This window comes from Nicotiana attenuata, chromosome 5 (genome assembly GCF_001879085.1).
Source record: "Nicotiana attenuata strain UT chromosome 5, NIATTr2, whole genome shotgun sequence".
Classification (NCBI taxonomy): domain Eukaryota; kingdom Viridiplantae; phylum Streptophyta; class Magnoliopsida; order Solanales; family Solanaceae; genus Nicotiana; species Nicotiana attenuata.
In genome coordinates this window covers 14,378,730-14,403,367 of record NC_031993.1, presented here as the reverse complement: position 1 = coordinate 14,403,367, position 24,638 = coordinate 14,378,730, and the positions used below count along the sequence as shown (strand labels likewise).

The window sequence follows — 24,638 nt, the reverse complement described above, 5'->3', positions numbered from 1 at the left end:
TGTGGTACATAGTTCAGCTTAAACTTTAACAAATTGGAGAAAAGAATATGCACCCCTTTGAAAGTATCATTTCTATAAACTACTATTGTTATAAGACTTATTCACAGTAGTTTCAGTATCAGAACCTGCAAATATGGCAACATTAGAGAAGCAAATGTAGAATATTTCTATTAAAAAAATCCAACCAAAACGCCAGTCGAGTACTAATTCAACTCTATCAAATTAATTTGCATAAGTAACAATAGTGATAAATCAAACTCATCAAAGAATATATGGTGATAAATAAGTCGAGGTCTTAGGTTTACAATAATGGGAGTTTGGAATATTTTCATGCCTACAGTGGAGGAGGTTTATTTGATTAGGTTTCATCTCTGTAGCCAAAAGGAACAAAAGAGAAGGTACAATGAGAACGTAATGTGCACATGCAAAAGCTCCAAGTCGACGTGCATGACAACATTGAATTTGAATATTAGATGAGACATCGAAGGCAATGAGTATGAACCAGAAAATTACAAAAGAAATTTCAATAGGAGTAACTTGTAAGTTGTAAGTAACAATTTGGTTTGGGGCTTCCAATGGATGAAATATGAGAAAGCTGCTCCCATATTATACACCTGAAGATCATCCCCTCACCACGCTGAAAGTTACAATCTGAAGCAAGAGTTATTCAGGTGAACTATATAAATATATAAAGTTTCAAAACCAATATCATTGACAAATTTGATTTATTTTCCTTCGGGTGACATTCGAAAATTTTCAAACACCAAAGATTATGAAATTTTAATTGGAAAAGTAGAAAGAACAAGTAGAAGAGAGACTAAAACCTGGAATACCAGAGTTATGCCTGATATAAAGTTAACGAAAACAAAAAGGATAAGTCAAATTTCAAAAGTAAAAAAGAAAAAGAAAAAAGAATAGAATAAAATGGAAGATTCCTAGAATAGGGTGTGAAACATGTTTAGAAATGGCAACTTTCCTATTGGATAATACAACTCTTCATATTGCTTAATAGAAGAGATTAGTTTAGCTTAGAATTGGATCTTCTTTTCTAAAGCAACCCATACTTATGTGTAGATTACTATAAAAATGATTCAACTGAATCAGGAAACAATAGGGCAACCATAAGTATGCCAAAATGCAGCTAGAATTTTTGGAGTACTCCATATAAAGCATAAACAGATATGTTTAGTATGTAAGAAGTCACATTTGGAAAACCTGACAATTCTCTGTCGTACTTTTTCCACCCTGCAAAAATTAGAAACAGATAAAACAAAAATCTCTGCTTTCTGAAATTTTATAGTTCAATAAAGGTCAACAATAAAGCATTCATAACTGATATTGGCGACAAGACCAATCTTTCCTACAGGCAGACATATTTAACCAATAGAACTGTTTAGAATGTATGACCTTTTTAATGTAAGGTTCCACTAAGTTGATGCCACAATGAAACGAAAGAAGCACAGAAATTATGAGCAAAACTGTTGGTGTGAATGCAAAGCTGAGGCTATAGATGCTCATATCATAAACCATTAGTAAACTGAATATACAAAACAATTTCATTAGAAAATTTTGCATTTTAGCGCATGCCTTATCCTTAATCCCAGGGCCACGATGAATAAAAACGGAAAAAAGAGAACCGAAATGAAGATGTTAGCAAGTACAAAAAGATGTGATTTGCATATGATGCAATAATTGTAACATTGACACTATTGTAATATGATCAAATCTCTAAAATCAAATTCACTAAGAACAGTTAGCCACAAGTCCATGTGTGAGCAGAATTAGCGAAAAAAGCAGGAAGAAAAAACTAATAAGCCAAAGCCAGAAAGACTGAAAGAGTAATAATACTAACCAAAAATCAAGGAGATAGATAAGGCAATCATACAAAAAAAATGCTACTGAGCAAGAACGAAAGAGGGAAGAAGAGATGATGGGTATTCTTATCAATGGGAAGCCGAATTTTTACATACATTTGAAATGAATATACTATGAACTGAAAGTGCAAAAAATAAAAAAGATATATATTATGAAGTAGGAAGAACAATCAAAGAAATTGAGAGGCAGCACATGTGTGTGCTCGAGTAAAGAGGTAATAAAGAGACATAAGAGAAGTAGTAGAACAAATAGAACTGTGGTTGATTGGGTTTTCAAAGGGTAAGCCACAAAGGAAAAACACAAAAGTAGGGTACTAAAAGACTTCAAAAGGCACCAGGTAATCAAGGTTTTCCTAAAAAAGATCAGTTTGACTTTTATTTTAAAAACATTCTAAATATTATACCTCTAGAAATTTCAATTAACTATGAAATTTTTGGAAACTTTGAATAGAAAGGCAAGCAATAATAGACTTCAGGAATTCCCAAAAAATTCCTCATTTGTACACCATTAAAAGAATTTTAGAGATCAGAGTAATTTCATCACTTTCATGATGCGACATATGGTAGTGACTCTCTTTGGAGGTGATTTTTTTTTGGAATGTTGTTCTTTGTTTAAGGGATTAGAATGCCCCAGTTCTATGTATAAAGTATTCATCTTAAGATGCTAATGCAACATTATCTTACATTCTTTTTCGAGTGAATGCACTTTTACCACTTCCATCAGCAATGGATGAATGAAATGCATAGCTTAAACAGTTTCTCTTGAAAGCAACTAAAGGAATCAACTATTGTTTCAAAGATTTTTCTATCCTTTCAAAGGAGATATCGAGCATAATGCTCAGGATATATTCATAAGAGTGTCAATCTCTTTAATAAGCTTTCATCTCACTACTTCATTACCAGGATAACAAAGATTCTGAATTAGTTTCAAATGCAAGGCTTTTGATAGTAGTTACATCAACCTTTATAATAGTATTATATTTCTCCAAAATCTTTAAGACATGAGATATCTTCAGATTTTGAGCATCAAAAGATTCAATTGATTAGTTCCATCCATGCTTATGAGTCATGATAACTTCAAAATACCTAGTATTGTAGGTAGACGAACAACTATATTTGGCATTTTTTTTCAACTGAGCAGATGCCTATACTGAAGTGAGAAATTAACTCAGTTAGATTTTTATATTTAAGTAGCTTCTACCTTGACAAGGTCAAAATACTAAAAAAAAAAAGAATCTACCAAGGTTATGTAATACAAAGAATAGATATCATTAAAAACATTTAACTGAAAATATTTGCTGCAGATCGCATCCACGAATAAGTGTTTATGTTACTCTGCAAGAAATATTTAGCTGCATTTAGCTTTCTAACTATTAGCAGCATCAACAGAAAACAAGACTTTTGAAATGGCGAAAAATAAAGGTTATGAGAGAGATCAACCATTACGCTATAAGAATATAAGGGGATAAGTGATGGAAACCTGCACCTCTTATGAGAAAAATATTCCTTTTTAAGACATATAAATACTCCTTTCATCCTTTAATATAGTAAAAGTTCTCTATCCCTCCAAAGGCTTGTCCACTTTTTCCTATCCATATAGAAAAATAATACTTATGTTAGTTATGAAGTTTCACAATAATCGCAAGGAAAGAAGACACTGAGAGTCATAAACACAAGCAAACAAAGATGGAAAGTTTTTTAGCAACCAAAGACAACTTAATTCACAACTGAAAGGCACTTTAAGATTGTTGGCTCAATTACAGAAGAGCAACACCCTACAGCTTGCTGAATGGTATATGAGCACAGTTACCTGTGCTACATCAAAGGAGTTCACATCAAATACAATGCTTCCAAACTTAAGCTTTCTCTCTAGTGCAGAAAATTCTTCTTAGTTTCTATCGAACACAATTCAATGTTTCTATTGAACACACCTTAACAATACAATGCTGAGAAGTATCATGAAATATTTGCTTTCCTGGTATTATTTGCATTGTTTCTGAATCTAAAAAATTATAGGTTATACGTTTCTCTTAAAATCTCTACTCTCCCGAATCAAGGCTGAACATCCATGAGATCTGTAGAAAGAACTGAAGTTTTCTATTGTCTTAATAGAGGAAAACTATTATTCTTCCAGTTTGGTGCCATTTGCAAAGAATAAGCAAATCCACAAAAGCACGAAAATGGTTCAGCCCTCCAGATGCGCTACTTTGATATCTGACAGTATTTTGTATGCTCATATCGAGAACAAACGTAAAACTTTAGGTCAGTCTAACAACAATTTCATCTTTTAATTATACACCAATTCTGCAGTCCCAGAGTCCTTTTGCAGTTTACAACATTAGCAATTACCAATTACCCAATTATCTCATCAAGAAAACATGATAGTAACTCGTTAATTGGAAGTAATCAAATTTTAAAACCTCGATTCTTGTCATGTATTGGTGCCTTACCTTGGAAGTGTTATGGCCACTTGAGAATACAATGTCCTAAGAGGCAGCACGATCGGGCTCTATGTTTTACATATCTACATGCATATTTTACAACTCCTCACTTACACAAGGAATTTTTAATGGCTTTGTTCAACTCAAAAGCACATCATATGAATGTCAGAGAGAATAACTACATACAACCTTTTGTAATGCAACTCTCTATGTCACATCTTTTTTCTCCGTTTAAGAAAATACATCATTAATTGAATAAGGATGATAGAATATGGCGTTTAAAAACAAATAAGGTAAGAATGAGGGTATTACCTTATATGGGAAAGCATGTTTGCAGCTTCTGGTATCGCTTATATTCTTTTCAAGTTAGAGCACCAATTGTTGACTTACGAACATCTAAGGCAGGAAATGCACAATTTTACATCAATAAGTATTAAATATTATGAAAAAATTTCCCCAATTCACAGGAATGCACAAGCTTACATCGTTGAAGGCAGTCCTAATTTACTCGCTAATAGCAAAAGAGAAACAAAAGAAATTCTTAGCAAATAGTTAAGTTGTTTCAGGCATATGACCGAACATCTTGGATTCATCAATCTTCATAATTTAAAAATTCAACACATTGAGTAGAATTAGAAAAATGTGGAAAAGATAAAAACCATTAAAATAGATATTGTCTCAAACTGTAAAACATTTTCACAGAAACAACACCATGAAAATATGTCTACAAATATACTGATACTGTCGATAACTAAAAAAGTTTAAGTAGCAATGACCCAATCTTCCAACAGCAAGTTTAAAATTACAGACTTTAGCATAGACGTTTCGATTCGCAGAATTTTATTAGTGGCAATAGCCAGAAAAGACTTTAACGAACAATAATCCAAAACAACACAATTAAATGCACCAGTCATCTATTTTTCAACAGTGCATGTGGGGATCAGATAGAATTACAGACGTGCATGCAAAATATCTAGCAATAAATTAGGAGAAAGCGTAGGAAAATCAAAATCTAGAAAAAAAAAAAAAGGGACAAAACTTTCAAAGGAATACAGAAGTGATGAGCAGAAATCAGTGCAAGAAAGGCCACGAACAGGAGAAAACTTAAGATATGCATTGAATGAAATAGAGGCTGCAAAATATAACCAGCGACACACAAAAAAAAAAATTGTTACAAAACTGAATATAAAAACGAAAGAGGGAAGAAGAACTCACCAAAAAATACACAAACAGGAGGAAGGAAGAAGAACGAAGGAGAGAGATAAAAGATATGATCCACGAGTGGAGCCTGGAAAAATAGTTGGTAGGGAGCGCCCGGACCAGGTGGGAAACCAAAAAAAAAGATATAACCCAGGTGGGTCCATAGTGAATGACAGGTAGTAACAATTTTGGGAAAGACAAAGAGCTACTGAAATGCCCACACTTTAGGACATATTAACAGAAAGGCCCTTCATCGTACGAAGGACGCAGAATTTCAATTGAATGAAATCTCTTATTATTTTTTATATTTAAGTAAGTTTAGTAAGTTCCTAAATATCAATCAAAGGTGCATCAGAAAAGAAGATTTTACCCAAAATTCTTGTATCTTTAGTCGATAAGAATTTTCACAGTATTCCAGAATTGGACAGAATGATGAAATTGGCCATCTGTAAATAAAGTTCAATTTCTTACTCAACTCAATTGTCATTTTATCAGTTTTTCTGTAAGAAGTGAGCTTTGACATATACCAAAGCAAGAACTTTAACAGTTAAATCTTTCGAGAAATAATTATTTATTCATGGATCACCTATCGCGGAAAAGATTCGTTTATTATTCTTTGATAATCTTCATTAATTTTATCCACAGAACCTCATTTATCATTAGCAGAAGGCTCTCTTGATCAAATAAGATTTTGCATCTAATATTTTAGAACATACCCTTATAGGATTTTCTCTAACTATTGAGAATAGGCTTGGAAATCTGTGTTAATCAGTATTATTCACATCTAATTTCATTTCTTCTTTCCATGAGAACAAACTAAAAGGGGAAGAATTATATTTTATAACCCAGCTACATCCATATGCTAAACACACTGGGAATGCATATCCATCATTTTATCTAAGGCATAAAATAATTCATAAATAGAAGGATGTACCATAACAAAGAGAAAAAGCGAAAGATTGTGGCATCGTAAACAGAAAGATTTGAAAAGGCCGAGGAGCAAATTATTGATTTACCATTAAAGATTTTAAGAATTATCCAAAATGCCCATGTTCCTACACCATCACTCTCATTTATACATAAAAAAAATACAAGTTGCTTCGGTATATCGTAATAACTTTCACGACATAATAGATTTGCACAAATTTACTGGCATTCCTAAATTTCTCAACGCACGGCAAAGAAAATCGAAGCAACCAGAATAGTAAAGGGAATAAGAGAAGCAATTATAGTAGATGGTAAATTGAACAATGAACCATTCTTATTTTGATATTTCATAACTGTTTAACCAAAAAACTGAATATTTGGTTAAAGCTAGAATTTAATAGAGAAATCGGGTTACTGAAAATCAAGAAATAAGAGATTTTGTGAACAACAATAAAGCAATGAATAAGAGTATATTTCAGTATAATCGGAATGATATTTCGTGTCCTACAAATGTTGTGACTTTCTCCTTTTATAGTCAATTCTAAGAGAAAGTGTAATATCTTTGTCTTAATGAGGCAATTACGAGCACTAAATGACATTAAAAGAAACGTTATTCAATCATTCTTATTAAATACAAATTCTCTAACGTATTTGACATTTAATGTTGAATTTGGACTCTTTTACGCTATCAGATTCATATCTTCAATTCCTTCTGATCTTCGAGCTTTAAATGGCTCGAACAGGTACGAGTCTCGTTTCATCTGGATAGTAGCTCGTATCTTCTCTCCTGCATCTATTGTTGCTCGTGTCTTCTAACTGTTTGTCATGCTTTGACTATTTGACCGGTCTACGTGTCATGACATGTCATCTTCAATATTTAAATTCAGTTTTTTCCCAATACAGATAGTCCCCCCACTTTCCATTTATTTATCAATTAAATATTTGGGAAGTGGATCTTCATTAAAAAGGGAATTTTTGCCATAATTAATGCTATGACAGTACTAACGCTTCAGTTGTCTTTTCTATTTAATGCATCGCACACGTGTCTCCTTCTCATTAGCTCTGTAATTCTGCAGCCTTTTTTCAAGGCTTCTTCAACTCCACTATTCACGAAGTGATAGTTGCCTTTATTATAGGCTTTCCATCATTACACTTCTTAATCTTTGACGGTTGCTTTTATATAAACTTAATCCTCCTTCCACAAATTTTTACCTAATATTTCACTATTTACTTCTATTCACTTCTTCCTCTGTTCAAGCCTTTCTACCATGTCATCTTCAAATCCCAACCCTAGAAGAGTCCCAATTCTTGACAGTTTTCCCAATGCCCCTGTGAGACATAGAAGGGGTAGAGGGGGTAGACTTCGTGGCCTTGGATCCATTCGTGGTGGTACCTCTGGTTCCATCACTCCTTCTTCTAGCTCTGGTATTACTTCTAGAGGTTCTTTCATTAATAGATCTTCCTCTAAAGGCAAAGAATCTTTTGAGTCGATGCAAGAACCTTTGGTCGAAGAAATAGTGCCAACTGATTTATCTTTCGAACATGATAAAGAATCCCTTCGTGACCAAGTAATTAAATTAGAGAGAGCTGACACTTATCCTTCTTTAATTACTGAACCCTTAATTTCCACTGTTCGAAAAGATTGTCGTTAGAGAGATGACCTTCATATAGCTATTCCTAACCCAAACCAGAGAATATCTTCTTATAGGATCGGTTTTTCCTCTGTTTATACTTATCCCTTTACTTTGGGATTTATTCCTGCTATCGACTCAGTCATACTCGATTTTTGTCGTTTTTTCAAAATTTGTTTGGCTCAAATTGGCCCTCTCGTATGGAGAGCAGTAGCTTGTTTAAGGTATGTATCGGTAAAGGATGATGTCGATTTTACCTTCTCTCATCTGATTCATCTTTACCACCCCAAGCTGTTTCGCAATGGTATTTTACCCTAACCGCAAGAAGTAAAAGGGTTTTGGTAAGCCCTGAAGATGATAAAGATCGAGGCTGGTACACCCGTTATGTTGTGGTACCCACGATTGATTTGGTGGATGAATCAAATATTCCTTTCCCTGAGAAATGGAACCTTGCACGTAAGTATTTCTTTCTTGCCGTGTTTGTTTTATTTCAACTCCTTTTCTAATTTCATTCTTTTTTGCTTTTTTGTAGCAACCATGGGAGATGTGGAACCCGTTCCTAATTTTCGTGGTTGGGTAGATGCTATTTTGAAGGCCGTGCCTATGGAGGCACGAACCTGGAAATCTATTTCTAACAAACATGGTTGGAAAGTAAAAACTCACGGTATGCGTCTCTTATTGTTTCCCGTATGTTAAATTCTTTCCCCTCTTCTAACTTTTTATCCTTCTTTCTGTCAGGATTTTCTATTCGAGGAATGTCAGCTGAAGTAGCTATTTCCCTTCGAGCTTCTTTTGGTACTCCTCTTTCTTTGGAGAGAGCACAAGCTACGCTGTCAAAGAGGAAAGTTGTTGAAGAGGATTCCGAGGATGATGAAGATGAAGACGCCTCTTTGGCAGTTAGACCTAGAGTCAGGAGACGTATCATTTCTGAAGATGAAGCTGAAATTTCTCCTACCCGTGCCTCCTCTCCGGTTAATATTGTTTCCGATGATGAAACCATCCCCAGGAACACCATTGAATCCACTCAATGTCTCTTCAATGAGGGTTTCGAAAGTGGTGATCTAGGTCCAGTTTTAGATGAGATTCCTCTTTCCTCTTCCATTCTTATTCCTTCTATTCCTTCTTTAGTTTCAAGTACATCTTTGCCCATTTTATTTGTTCCTGCTTCTTTGTCAATTTCTGCTCCTTTTTACCTGCTTCGACTCCCTCGACTCCTGTTATTTTCACCTCTTCTACCGTTCCTCCTTCTATAGCTCCCTCTTCCTCTGTTCAGCATGCAGAGGAGGGTTCTAGTAGCAGAAGTTTAGCTATGAGGAGTGTAACACTTGAGGTTCCTGCTACTAACAGTCTTTTAGGAAGTCTGGTGGAGCAGATGTCTGGCTTAAGCCTTTAATTGGAGATATTGAGAAGAAAAAGATGGACAGTCACAGTTGCTTAACTTTGATGAATGACATAGTTCATTCTACGTTGAAGGTATTCTCCCTTTACTTTTTAATAAGTTTTATTTTTTTATTATTTCTAGATTCTTATCTTCATGAGTTGTCTTTGTAGGCCAACCTTATTGGCACGGAGTTGATGGGAAGAATTTCCCTTTTAGAAAAGAAGGCTCGTGAATCTGATAAGACTATTCTCGAGGCTAAGAGGGTAGCTAAGGAAGCCCAACTGGAGAACCTTTAAATGAAGAAGAAGCTGCTGTGATAATTGAAGTTGAAAATGTTGCTATTCCAGCTCCCGAGGGTGAAACTTCTATGAATCGGCTTGAGGAAGCTGACGCTTCCGTGGCTCTTGCTCCCCTCGAAGAATCTACCATTTCAATCCCAGCTGAAACCGCTTCTGTTGTTGTTTCTTCAGAAGTTACCGTTCCTGAAAGTGAAGCTGATATCACAACTTCTGATGCTCCAGCCCCTTCAGTGACCAGTTTATGTTTTAAAACTTTATTTTTATTTGCTTTGTTGATTGGTGGAAAAAGTCCCCAGTTATCATAATGGGGCACTTGTTGACTAAGTTTTTACTTAGTCTTTTTAACTATATAAAGAAGTTTATTAGTACTTCAAAATGTTCTATTCTTGCCTTTTTCTTATCTATTTAGGACTTATAGAATAGTTTAGCATTTTTTAAACTTTGAAAATGCTTTATGATCCTTCTCATGACTTATTAACATGAGCCTTATAAAAGAGGGCCCTTTTATATATATCGACACTTAATGAAGAAGACGTCTCAACTTCATAATGGTGTTACAATACGATGAAAGAAATAGGAACACACATGTTTCGCTTGGAACCACTTTGACAAGTTTTTATTCACGAACTTTGACAAGCTTTTGAATATTACATGTATTAAAATACATCTATAACTTTCTCGTAACTGTTTTTCTTGTAACAGATGTTTGCAAAATAAATATAATTCTAACAAGGTTTTTTCTTATAACCCGTTTCAGTATATCGTCATGAACCTATCTTCATGTACTAGGAAGGGTTTGAGAGGTGACTCCATTGTTCCCATGAGTTCGAGCACTATGATGAATGTTTTATATCCTCATTTGTTTTGATGGGAAAGACATAATGATAAATGTTGAGGTTCCGTAGCTCCTGCTCGACACTTGTCTCTTTATTTTTCAACTTTCATCTACATATCTGTTTTCCCGCACATATCTGTGTACAATATGTAGTCCCCCAAGTGTTTGAGCGGTGAAGTATGAAGCCTCGAGTACTTGGTAATCTTCTTCACCTGGTCCTTTTCCTGAAAAGGAAATATATACGGGACTCGAGGGTGCGATTATAGATGAAGACTGCTTAACCCGTGTATACTTCTATCAGAATAATTGTAACCCTGGGCTAGGAATTTTAGTTTATTCCCTTTTGCCTTACAGGTCGTGACTCATCATTAGTACGGGTTAGCGTTTTGCCTATCATCTAAAATCGTTAGTAAAATTTTAACAATTCAAAAAATAAATAATTTAACGTGGTGATGCCTGACCGTGGGTTTTTCCTTAGAAGTAGTATCTCTTCAAATGAATTGCATTCCAATGTGAGGGAAGCACCTTCCCGTCCATTGTTTCTAATTCGTATGCTCCTTTTCCTGTAATGTCCCGAACTCTGTAGGGTCCATCCCAGGTTGGACTTAGTTTACCCGCGTTGGCTGCCTTTGTAGATTGAAAAACCCTTTTAAGCACGAAGTCCCCAGTTTTGAAATATCGCAATCGTGCTTTCCTGTTGTAATATCGTTCGATCACTTGCTTTTGTGCTGCCATCCTTATTAATGCGGCTTCTCTTCTTCCTTCGAGCAAATAAGGTTTACCCGCATTTCTTCACCATTTGATTCTTCCGTTGCCTAAGCATATCGTGTGCTCGGTTCTCCTATTTCAACTGGGATTAAGGCTTCTGCACCATAAACCATTGAAAATGGTGTTTCTCCCGTGCTTGTTTTTGTCGTTGTACGATAAGCCCATAATACTCCAGGTAATACCTCAGGCCAATTACCTTTTGAATCTTATAACCTTTTCTTCAAGTTGTTAATAATAACCTTGTTCGTTGATTCTGCTTGCCCATTGCCTACTGGGTGATAAGGTGTAGATGTGATTCTTTTAATTTGCCAGCGCTCAAAAAAACTCAGTGACTTGAGCTCCGATAAATTGAGGGCCATTGTCGCAAACAATCTCCTTNCTCAAGGAGTATTACATTGATCGTTTAGAAACCTAAGGGTCGTAATGACCCAAACTAGAACTCGAGCCTTTTATTTAAATTATGAGATTGAATTTTCAACAAATATGAACAAGATTCAACACAAGTCAAAGATGAGATAAAATAAAATCCTTTTGTATTTCCAAGATATAGTTATTTACAACGCCCATGAAGGGTCCTTACACAAGAACAAGGAAGCAAAAACAAAGCCAAGAACCTAATCTGCTTTTAGGGCCACATCCTCGACAGCGACACCTTCGGGAACCTCCTCCAAGACAGCAATAGATGAAGAAAAGGCTATAGCCTATCAAAGAGCAAAAACTTCTAACAAGCGGAGAAAACTGTAGCCTGGTGAAAAACTTGGCAAGTATGGGTCTTGTCAGCATAACTATTCTAATGACGCTCCCTGAGACGTTATACCGGTGTGGGATGCAAAAGTTAGTAAATGATATTACCACCTCACTCCATGGAAAGCAGAAGGAATAAACTACGACACCAGGTTGAATTTAAGAGAGAGGAGCGACAAGGAAAAGTCCGCATATCTCCTGATACAGGAAGGGTTTTGTGCCCCTTTTTCGTTGCTTCGAATCGAAGCTTCGAAAAGAAAAGCCTTGGCGTAACTGCTAAAGTTGCTGCCATGTGACCAGGAGTTCGCAGGTTTTGAATCATGAAAGCAGATGATTAGATGAAAAATATAAAGAGGGGAAAGAAACAGAGTAAAAACGGTGAATGAACACAGTCTTTGTTCAAATCGGATAAGCCTCGCATTTATAGAAAGGCGGTGACGATTTCAGCGGCGCAAGTGGCCGACCGACACTGCACGCATTTTATGTTTTGGGGAAGAGCGTTAACATGACATTTCCGGTCACTTCAAGCACCCACGTCATAGGTATGACGTCATTCTAAGAGGCTCAGGAAAATTGAGGTCCAAATCGTTTCTTAATCTAAGAAACGCGGGGCCGAAACGGACGGAGGTCAAGAAAATAGGGGTCACGACCTCGTTCTCATTCAACTCGGGCCCAAGGGTCGCGTCATTACAAGCTCGATCTAAGCTCGAGAATTACCTAAGACCTCAAGAGGCATCGTGTTAATCAGTAAAGAACCTAAGGTTTCATTGCGTTCTAAGTTTGAACCAACACTCAGGCTGATAATTTGGGTTGTACAAGCGAATTTTCTATAAATAAAGAAAAATGAGATTCGTCACAAACCAAGGTCAAAACAAAATTTCATTTATACTCACAAAGCAAATTTACAAAACTCCCCCACAGAGCCCTTACATAAAATAAAAAAAATTAAACAGGACGTAGTCTATTGTCGGGGTCACTCGCTCGGAGGCAGCATGCACCGGAATTACATCTTCGGTGGTCTGACCTTCGGCAGCCTGATCTTCTGGGGCCTCTTCCTCCTCGGGGACTTCGTCTTCATCCTCCCCACTCTCGGAGCCGCTGATAGAATCCTCATCAGTAGAGAGCAGTGCAGCTGCCTCTTCTTTCAAAGCCTTCACCTTCTCAATTTTTGCAGAAAGGTCAAAGCCTTTGGCATGCACTTCGTCGAGAGTATGGCTTCGAGATTCCAGTCGAGCATGATTGACAGCGCAGGATAACTTAAGCTCAGCTGAAGCAAATATCTCTCTAGCCCGAGCATTAGAAGCTGCAGCATCGGTTCGGTATGAAAACACGAACGCATCAGCTTCGGACTTAACCTTAGATAACTCAGCGGCCGTCTTAGTGTGAAGCTCCTTAAATTTATGACCCTCCTCCTTTGCACTCCGAAGCCGACTCTCAGTCGAGGCCAGCTGTTCCCAAAGACTGTCTTTTTCAGAGGCCAAGCGATCCATATTTTGCTTCCACCCAAGGGTTACAACCTCTTTGGTCTTAAGCTCATCCCGGAGCTACTCCACCAGGTCACCCTTTTCCTGGAACTTCAAAGGTGGAACATTAGACGCCAAAACAAATAAATACAGAATACGCCCGCAAAGGCTATATTACCTTTTCAATGAGCTCGGCACGCTCTTGGTAAGCCTTCACAGAACTAGCTCGAAGATCATTGAGTTCACCCTCTCTTTTGACATAGAGAACCTTGAGTTCGTCCATCTCTGACGTAAGCTTCCTGAGCTCATATTCACATCGGGCAAGCTCAGTTCGAGACTTGGAAAAAGCCTATCTAAGAGCATCGCAGACTGAACACAAAGGAAGGAGGTCAGAAAAGCAAGAATCAAACTCTGAATGTAGTTGTTAAGTCAAAGTTTACCTGCTTTCGAAGCTTCGAAGCTTCTTCGAGGATGAACGAGGCGTCAAGATTAGGGCCCTCTTCGATACCGACAAGGCATTCGCCGAAGATGTCATTCTCCCCGTGGGATGTTCCCACATCAGGAGTCTTCATATCTTGGGCATCCCATATTTACCCCTCAGAAAATGACGGGACTGGTGGAGAGTCATCTACATCAATCACCCCGAGTGGCTCTATCGGGACCTTGTCCCGCCTTTGAGGAACCTCAGGGTTGGGTTCTTTGAGTTCATCGGCCAAGTGCTCTTCAGGGCGTGCGCTTTCTTGCCACTAGTCGGTTCGAGAACCTCGCTCGAGCTCCCCGTGGGAACTTCCTCAGCTTGAGGTTAAGCCGCTTCGGTGGCCTCCGGCTCAACAGCCTTTGAAGGATCGGTGCCGCCTCCTCTTCGAGTTATTAACGGGAGAGCATCTTCGTCCTCAGCCTCATCTCTCTCTTCGTCCTCAGCACGAAGACGTGCAACAGTTTCTGGAGTCAAGGCCACCATATCTGCCCTAGGTTTTTGAAGCTTGGCCTTTATTGACTTCGTGGACTTCGCCGGTGACTCTTTCCTTCTTTTCTTGTCCTTTGCAGGTTTTTGGGTCTCTCCTTCGCCAGGTGGGGGCGGCCTCATCAAAACAACATCTCCAAGGCCTACGCAAGCGTGAAGTTAAGTGTATTGCTGAGGAGTTTTTCACTAAGGGATTTGAATATGCAAATAATAAGGACTCACCGTGGTTTTTAGCCTCCCATCAGCCTTTGGCCAAATCGTGCCAGATACGCTCGGCATATGTGAAAGTGGAAGCTAGTTGCTGAACCCAGCCCGGGAGGTCCGCAACCGCACCTGGGTACCAATCAACGGCTGCATCATCAAAGGGGAGTTAGTTATAATGAAAGGGTAAAAGTCTAAGTATTGAAACATGCTCGATAGGTATGTACTTATGCTTCATATTCCATTCCTCGGGGAACGACATCTTTTCAACGGGAATCAGATCAGAGGTCCTGACTCGAACGAAGCGGCTCATCCACCCTCGATCTTTATCCTCATCGATGCTAGCGAAGAAAGACTTCGGAGATCGACGTTGCAATTTTATCAGACCACCTCGATAGAGACGAGGGCTGTATAATCTGATTAGATGGTCGAGGATAAAAGGCATCCCCTCGACTTTGCTTGAAAAGTACCTAATTAGGTGAACAATCCGTCAGAAGGAAGGATAAATTTGGCCGAGTGTCACTTGGTATTGTCGACATAAATCAAGGATCACTGGGTCTGGAAAGGGCAAAGAAGGATCTAGGAGACCTAAGGTAAATGGGTATGTGTATACGCTTAGGAACCCCGCTTTGTGAGTGGTAATATCCTCATCGGGTGAAAGGATCTCCACGCGCACTTCATCTCCCCAACGGCAATCTGCCTTCACTTGTTTAAGTTCGATTATTAAGCTAATATACCGAGACATGGGTTCACATCGTCCTAGAATCGAAGCAGGCTTGTCGACCTTGAAATCGGAAGATGTATCACAAAGCCCGGGGGTACACTCCTCAATACTAGGAGGTACCACCATTTTATTATTCGACGGGCGTGGAGACGAAGAGGCCTTCTCTTTTTGGGGAACTGTCTTAGAAGTTTTTGCCATTTTTGTTGTGAAAATTCAGAAGAAGGAGAAAGAGCTGGTTAAGAAATGCACACAAGGAAGGAATAAGTGCAGAGAGGATTTGATGATATTGTAAAAGTAAAAGTTTGAAGAATGAATGATTGAAGCATTTATAGAGGCTGTCTAAGCGTGTTGGAGAAGCTAAATGGACGACCAATAGTCGTCTTTCATTAAAGGCTTTTCGAAAACTGTGTAGGCGTAATTTTTGCATGACTTTTCAGTCACACGAGCCGCTGACCTCACTAGACTGACATCATGATTGGGACATCGAAGGAGCGAGAATCAGATCGTTTCTTATCTTTTCATTCTAAGAAACGCGAGGCTATCTGTACACGGTCGAAATCGTAGAGCTTGATTTCGAGGACTTAACGGTACCCCGGGCTCGAGTTCGGGTAGCATGAAGTAAAGACCGGATCTGACTGCAAAATGCATACCTCGAGGGAGAAAATCGGAGACCCGTCGTGATCTGCCTCGAGGGCAGTACAATTTTGATGACACTCAAGAAAAAGCGGGAATTTCTCAAGAACACGTGGATCAGGGCATAAGATTTGTACAAAATAGTACGAGTCCATACTAGGTTGTTATACAACTGTACCAATAGAATTCTTTACCATAATTGGAAATGTACCATATTAGGGTTTTCCCTTCCTATATGAAGGGGACCCCAATCATTTGTAAAGACCATCTCATTTTTCACTACAATAGAACATTTTGCTCTGCTTTTCTCGTTTACTGTGCTCCACAATTGTTCTTCAGCTTTATTGTTTCTACTTTATTGTTCATACTTTATGTGCTCTTAACTTACCTCGAGGCCCCCGAGATAATTGAGCTCGAGGTCCCCATTCCTCTAACAACACTGGTTTGGTTCATCAATTCTTCTTACTTAAACCTAATATTACTTATATCTTCACTAGTATTGGAATAAATCACATATCTTTAAAACCACAAATCACCTTTAATTGTTACTCATATTTTTCGAGGTAAACAACATTCGAAACCCTCATCAATCCAACGTAGAGTTTGTTTGGCCAAATTCTCAAAAATTATTTATTTTTTCTTTAGTTGTTTTACTATTTTATAGTATTTATTATTGGTTAAAAAATGAAATAACTTACATTTTGCTTGCCATAAAAAAAAAGATCCGTTGTCAGTTAAAAGACCTTGTGTATGTGTTCTAGAATAAACTTAAGAATATATACTTTTCAAAAAATTTGAAAAAAAACTATTAAATTTTCAAGAATTTATGTGTTCTTGATAAACGTTAAAAGAAAGCACGATAACTTATAAAATTATAGTGATGAAATTATAAATATTAAGTCGAAAATATTGATGTGAGGACTTATTATATTATTGTTTCTTCACTTAATAAGTTGCTAAATAGGATCAACAATCATCATTTTAAAGAACTCGCACTTTTTTCTTCAACTTATTTTATAACTCAAACGTAATTGTTAATAAATATTTAGCTAATTTTTTAAAAATATGTATTTTTTGAGACGGAATACACGCACATATTAAAAGCACGAAATCTCTATCGAAATGTCTTTCACCTTTTTATGTGTTAAAATTTATTTCACATTGGATAAAAGTGTAATTATAATTTAATTTTGTAACTAATATTTAGGAATTTCAGTCAACTAAAATTTCAATTAATAAATTTTTCTTATTTGAAATATTAAAAATTCCTAATATTCAGGAATTGAATTCACCTAAAGACTTTATATAGTTAAAATTTATCCTAATTAAATAGACTATCCAAGAGTAGACGTTAGCTTTATGCATATAATCAAATTAATTTTTTTATGCTTCGTTAATATAATTCTTATTGGATAATATTATAACTGCATTTAAGTCAATGACGAACTTGAATCAACAACTAATAAATTACGTCTTTTAATACTGGAATAAATAATTAAGTCTTTGAAATAAATAATTAGCAAAATAATTCAATTTAATAATTTTTTTAAATTCATATATGTAAAATGATTTTTGAGCTGACAAATCTCTAGGATGCATAATTTGCTTTGATAAGAAAAGCATTATTGGTGAAACAAATCACAAAATCTAGCAAAATTGAGTATAGTATAGTGGGAGAAATTCAAAAATAGCCAGATTTACCACTGGTCGTTGAAAAATAGCCAAGTTTCAAAAGTCATCGAAATTTAGCCACTTTAAATCTGAGCGAAAACACTGTTCAAAATCCGGAAAAATACGCCCGTAAATTTTACGGGAGTTCCAACATAAGTATGCTTGAACTCCCGTAAATTTTACGGGAGTTCCAGGATAACTATGCTGGAACTCCCGCAAATTTTACGGGAGTTCAAGCATAATTATGCTGGAACTCCCGCAAATTTTACGGGAGTTCCAGCAAGTATAATTGTCCAGTATAATATACTGGAGTTTGGAGCACTGGTGCTCCAGTCTCCCGCAAATTTTACAGGAGTTAGCAAAGTATACCGGTCCAGCATAATATGCTGGAGTTCGTACACAAATGCACCAGAACTCCCGTATATTATAGTGGCTATTTTTCATTGACTTGATAAACGCTGGCTATTTTTCATTGACCAGTGTGAAACTGGCTATACCATGATATTTTAACTAGTATAGTACGTATTAAGGCCAACCTGGTAAAACTGTAAACTAGAAGCAATACTAAAGAAATAGTGCAATACAAATATATTATAAACAAGTTGATATATATATATATATATATATATAGTTTTTTGTACAATATTAAGTTAATATTAGTCATTAGTCGTTACATTGTTCCTTATCAATAATGCCAACCTCTTCATTCATAAACAGAGAAATTTAATTTTTCAATTTTTTTATATGTTAAATCTTTAATACAAGTATTTTTTTTTTATTTTTTTTCAGTTGAGAACTTTTACGAGGAAGGCTTCTTTTTTTATTAAGCTAGCATAATGAAATCAACACTCGTCATTTTCAGGAACTTATACGCGCAAAGCGCGTACCCTAAAACTATTATATATACTATTCCCTCTGTTTTATATTTGTTTGAACTTTTTCGGAGCATGAAAGTCAAATTGTTTAATTTTTTAGCATTAATTCGAATATAAATTCTTTAAATTTATTGAAATAAAATTCGCATATTTAAAAACTATATATCAGTCATAGTAGTTAACCGTTCAAAATATTTAATAGCTATTTGCAGAATTTATAGATCATTCTTTTTGAAATGTACGGAGTATTAAACTATATATAGTGTACAAATTCCGAAATTTTAGAATGGTTGAGATATGTTTGTTTAACCCAAAGATTTTAAACGTTTTAAGCACTTGCTCTTTTTAATTTCCCCATCAGATAAGAACCCTTGTCCTTCTCTTTCCAAATCGATCGGTCAATTAATAACAGCTTTTTACCATTGGACCGGGTGTACAGTATATAGAGATAAGATAAATGGCAAAATGCTTTTGAAAAGTGGCAGTTGCATGCAATTGCCACGTTCTTGCCCCTCATAATGGATCCATGCACATTATGCCTTTTCAACTAGACAAGAAAATCATCATTGCAGTGTTATTATTGAAATTTTAACCAAGCTAGCTCCTAGATTATTTTCCATTAATTAATAGTAATGGCTACCACAAACAATAACATTGTGGTTGTGATGATTCCATTACCAGCACAAGGTCATCTGCAGCCATTGCTTGAGCTGGCTCGCCGCAATTTATCTTCTACTAATTTTACCATACCCGTTCACTACGTTGGCTCCGCCATACACTTACGTCAAGCGCAGAGTCGCGCCCATGGTTGGGACCCTCTCACTACTCCCAATCTCCATTTCACTGAGTTCCAAATGCCTACTCTCGACAACATTCCTCCTGATAGCAACGACTTTTACCCTTCAAATTTAATACCCTCTTTCTACGCTGCTATGGAGTTTCGATAACCAGTGGCAGATCTTGTTAAGAATTTGTCTGCAGCAGATAAAGTCAAGAGAGTTGTTGTCATTCATGACATTCTCATGTCTTGGGTAGTTCAAGATGTTGTTGCCATACCAAATACCGAAATGTACTTTTTCCATGCTGTTTCTGCTCTGGACGTATGTTCTAGAATCTTGGAAGCAAAACTAAATGTTGATCCAGTCACGCCGCCAGCTGATGTTGCAGAAATATTGCAAGAACTTGCATCCATGGAACCTGGATCAGATTCACCACCACCATTAATGGTGAAATACGTGGAGAAACAAATGAGTTGCGCAGTTAATTATAGTGGCCTAAATATTTTCAGTACTTGTAAACCAATTGATGGTATATATCTTGATTTGATGCAACAAGCTTTCAAATCGTATGATGAGCGTTGGAAAACTTGGGGTCTTGGTCTTTTTATGAACCCTTTGGAAATGGAGCAGAATATCAGAAAAGACACGACTAGTACCCTGCCACGTCATCACCTATTGCAGTGGCTGGACAAACAAGAACCAAACTCAGTGATACGTGTTTCATTTGGATCTGCAGCTTCATTTACTGATGAACAAATAAGAGAACTGGCACTTGGTCTTGAACAAAGTCAACAAAAGTTCATTTGGATACTGAAAGAAGCAGACAGAGCAAATGTCTTTATCATCAATGGCAGTAGTACTCGGACCTTTGCTTTACCAGAAGGGTATGAGGAAAGAGTTGAAGGAAGAGGAATCGTAGAGCGGGGATGGGCCCCACAACTAGAGGTGTTAGGACACGCGTCAACTGGAGGTTACTTGTGTCATTGTGGATGGAACTCTGTAATGGAGAGCATTTCAATGGGAGTTCCAATTGCTGCATGGCCATTGCATACAGACCACCCGAGGACCGTTTTGTTATTGATCAAAGGTTTGAAAATAGGGATTTACGTTAGAGATTGGGCGCGTAGAAATGAGTTGGTGAAAGGAGAAACAATTCATAATGCTGTAAAGACTTTGATGGATTCGCTGGAAGGTGAAAAAATGAGGCAAAAGGCGGTGGAGCTGAAGGATGTGGTGAAAGCATCGTTCATGGATGGTGGCGCAACAAAAAAAGACATTGAATCTTTTATGTCTTATATCACTAGATAGATTTTCTTTTAACAGCTTGTTTGGATGGTTGTTACGCAATGTTTTATAATGTATCGTATAGTATTGTACTGTATCGTTTGTATCATTTGTCGTTGTTTCATGATATCATGCACCAGCAATATGAAAAATAAATTCGCAATATTATAAAAAAAATTATGATACGGAGTAAACTTGTTATATAAAAAGGTAAGGTAAATGATAAAATAAAATAATTTAATAATAATAATAAAGGGTGAGATGAAAGAAAAAGACAAGATAATGACACAACCACACCAAATCGGTCGTTAGATAAAGTGGCACATTTTATTGTTATGTAACGACGGATTTAATTTAAGTAACAATCAAAACAAACATCGTATTAAAGTAACAATACGATACTATACAGTAAGTAACGACCATCCAAACAAGCTGTAAGAGAGGAGATAATTGGCATCTGTAAATAAAGTTCAATTTCTTACTCAACTCAATTGTCATTTTATAAGTTTTTCTGTAAGAAGTGAGCTTTTGACATATATCCAAAGCAAGAACTTTAACAGTTTAAATCTTTCGAGAAATAAATTATTTATCCTGGATCCTATCGGGGAAAAAGAATTGTTTATTATTCTTTGATAATCTTCATTAATTTTATCCACAGAACCTCATTTATCATTAGCAGAGGCTCTCTTGATCAATAAGATTTTGCATCTTAATATTTTAGAACATACCTTATAGGGATTTTCTCTAACATTGAGAATAGGCTTGGAAATCTGTGTTAATCAGTATTATTTCACATCTAATTTCATTTCTTTCTTTCCATGAGAAACAATCTAAAGGGGAAGAATTATATTTATAACCCAGACCGTACTCATATGTAAACACTGGGAATGCATATCCATCATTCTTATCTAAGGCTATAAAATATTCTAAATAGAAGGATGTACATAACAAAGAGAAAAAGCGAAAGATTGTGCTCGCGTAAAACAGAAAGATTTGAAAAGGCCGAGGAGCAAATTATTGATTTACCATTAAGATTTTATAAGAATTAATCAAAACTGCATGTTCCTACACATCATTCTCTTAACATAAAAAAAGATACAAGTTGCTTCGGTATATCGTAATAATTTCACGACATAAATAGATTGCACAAATTTTACTGCATTCCTAAATTTTCCAACGCTACGGAAAGAAAATCGAAGCAAGCCAGAAATAGTAAAGGAATAAGAGAAGCAATTATAGTAATGGTAAATTGAACAATGAAACCATTCTTATTTTGATATTTCATAATGTTTACACCAAAAAACTGAATATTTGGTTAAAGATAAATTTAATAGAGAAATCGGGTTACACTGAAATCAAGAAATTAAGAAGATTTGTGTGAACAACAATAAATGCATGAATAAGAGTATATTTCCAGTATAATCGGAATGATATTTCGTGTCCTAACAAATGTTTGTGACTTTCTCATTTTATAGTCATTCTAAGAGAAAGTGTAATATCTTTGTCTAATGAGGCAATTACGAGCACACTAAATGACATAAAAGAAACGTTATTCAATCATTCTTTTAAATACAATTCTCTCTTAACGTATTGACCATTTAATGTTGAATTTGGACTCTTTTACGCTATAAGATTTCATATCTTCACTTCCTTCTGATCTCGACTTTAAATGGCTTCGAACGGTAACGAGTCTCGTTCATCTGGATAGTAGCTCGTATCTTCTCTCCTGCATCTATTGTTGCTCGTTCATTCTAACTGTTTGTCATGCTTTGACTATTTGACCGGTCTAACGTGTCATGACATTGTCATCTTACATATTTAAATTCAGTTTTTTCCCAATACAGATAGTCCCACTTCCATTTATTATCAATTAATATTTGGGAAGTGGGATCTTCATTAAAAAGGGAATTTTTTGCTATAATTAAATGCTATGACAGTATAACGCTTCAGTTGTCTTTTCTATTTAATGCATGCACACACGTTGTCTCTTCTCATTAAGCGTCTAGTAATTCTGCAGCGGCTTTTTTCAAAGGCTTTTCAACTCCAACTATTCACGAAGTGATAGTTGGCCTTTTATTATAGGCTTTCCATCATTAGCACTTCTTAATCTTTGACGTTGCTTTTATATTAAATTATATCCTCCTTTCCGACAAATTTTTACCTAATATTTCAACTATTTACTTCCCTATTCACTTCTTCTCTAATCGGTTCAAGCCTTCTACAATGTATCTTCAAATCCAACCCTTAGAAGAGTCCAATTCTTGACAGTTTCCCCCAATGCCCTTGTGAGACATAGAAGGGGTAAGAGGGGTAGACTTGTGGCCTGGATCCCATTCGTGTGGTAGCTCTGGTTCCGATTCACTCCTTCTTCTTAGCTCTGCATTACTTCTAAGAGGTTACTTTCATTAATAGATCTTTCCTCTAGAAAGGCAAAGAATCTTTTGAGTAGATGCAAAGAACCTTTGGTCGAAGAAATTAGTTGCAGACTGATTTATCTTTCTGAGCATGATAAAGAATCCCTTCGTTGACAAGTAATTAAATAGAGAGAGCTTGAACTTTATCCTTTCTTTAATTACTGAACCCTTAATTTCCACTGTTCGAAAGATTGTCGTTGGAGAGATGACCTTCATATAGTTATTCCTAACCCGAACCAGAGAATTATCTTCTTAATAGGATTGTGTTTCCTTTGTTTATACTTATCCCTTTACTTCGGGATATTATTCCTGCTATCGACTTCAATCATATTTGATTTTTTGTCGTTTTTTTCAAAATTTGTTTGGCTCAAATTGGCCCTCTCGTATGGAGAGCAGTAGCTTGTTTAAGGTATGTATCGGTAAAGGCTGATGTCGATTTTACCTTCTCTCATCTGATTCATCTTTACCACCCCAAGCTGTTTCAACATGGTGTTTTTACCCTAACCGCAAGAAGTAAAAGGGTTTTTTGGTAAAGCCCTGAAGATGATAAAGATCGAGGCTGGTACAACCCGTTATGTTTGCGGTACCACGGTTGATTTGGTGGTGAATCAAATATTCCTTTCCCTGAGAAATGGAAACCTTGCACGTAAGTATTTCTTTCTTGCCGTGTTTGTTTTAATTTCAACTCCTTTTCTAATAATCATTCTTTTTTGCTTTTTTTTTGTAGAAACCATGGGAGATGTGGAACCGTTCCTAATTTTCGTGGTTGGGTAGATGTTATTTTGGAAGGTCGTGCCTATGGAGGCACGACCTGGAAATCTATTTCTAACAAACATGGTTGGAAAGTAAAAACTCACGTATCGTCTCTTATTGTTTCCCATTAAATTTTTTCCCTCTTCTAACTTTTTATCCTTCTTTCTGTTAGGATTTGCTATTCGAGGAATGTCAGCTGAAGTAGCTATTGCCCTTCGAGCTTCTTTTGGTACTCCTCTTTCTTTAGAGAGAGCCAAAGCTACGATGTCAAAGAGGAAAGTTGTTGAAGAGGATTTCGAGGACGATGAAGATGAAGACACCTCTTTGGCAGTTAGACCTAGAGTCAGGAGACGTATACATTTCTGAAGATGAAGCTGAAATTTCTACCTACCCGTGCCTCCTCTCCGGTTAATATTGTTTCCGATGATGAAACCATCCCAGGGACACCATTGAATCCACTCAACGTCTCTTCACTGAGGGTTTCGAAAGTGGTGATCTAGGTCGGTTTTGATGAGGTTCCTCTTTCCTTTCCATTCCTGTTCCTTCTATTCCTTCTTTAGTTTAAGTACATCTTTGCCCATTTTATCTGTTCTGCTTCTTTTGTCAATTTCTGCTCCTTTACCTGCTTCGACTCCCTGACTGCTGTTATTTTCACCTCTTCTACCGTTCCCTTCTATAGTCCCCTCTTCCTCTGTTCAGCATGCAGAGGAGGGTTCTAGTAGCAGAAGTTTTAGCTATGAGGAGTGTAACACTTGAGGTTCCTGCTACTAACAGTCT

At 36.6% G+C, this 24,638-nt stretch overlaps 1 protein-coding gene and 1 long non-coding RNA gene across 3 annotated transcripts; one reads left to right on the top strand and one right to left on the bottom strand.

The window, feature by feature from the left end:
* LOC109225367 lies at positions 249-5,630 on the bottom strand. Of its 2 annotated transcripts, XR_002067906.1 has the most exons (4): positions 5,531-5,630; positions 4,628-4,711; positions 3,361-3,462; positions 249-3,209 (listed from the first exon to the last, which is right to left on the bottom strand). It is a non-coding gene; the product is annotated as an uncharacterized LOC109225367 (long non-coding RNA). The 2 variants fall into 2 exon arrangements; XR_002067905.1 differs by having other exon boundaries at positions 249-3,462.
* On the top strand, positions 19,699-24,227 carry LOC109225996 (zeatin O-glucosyltransferase-like). The gene is made up of 2 exons (XM_019390798.1): positions 19,699-20,665; positions 24,034-24,227. Exons 1-2 carry the CDS (start codon positions 19,699-19,701, stop codon positions 24,225-24,227), a joined length of 1,161 nt encoding a protein of 386 aa, XP_019246343.1.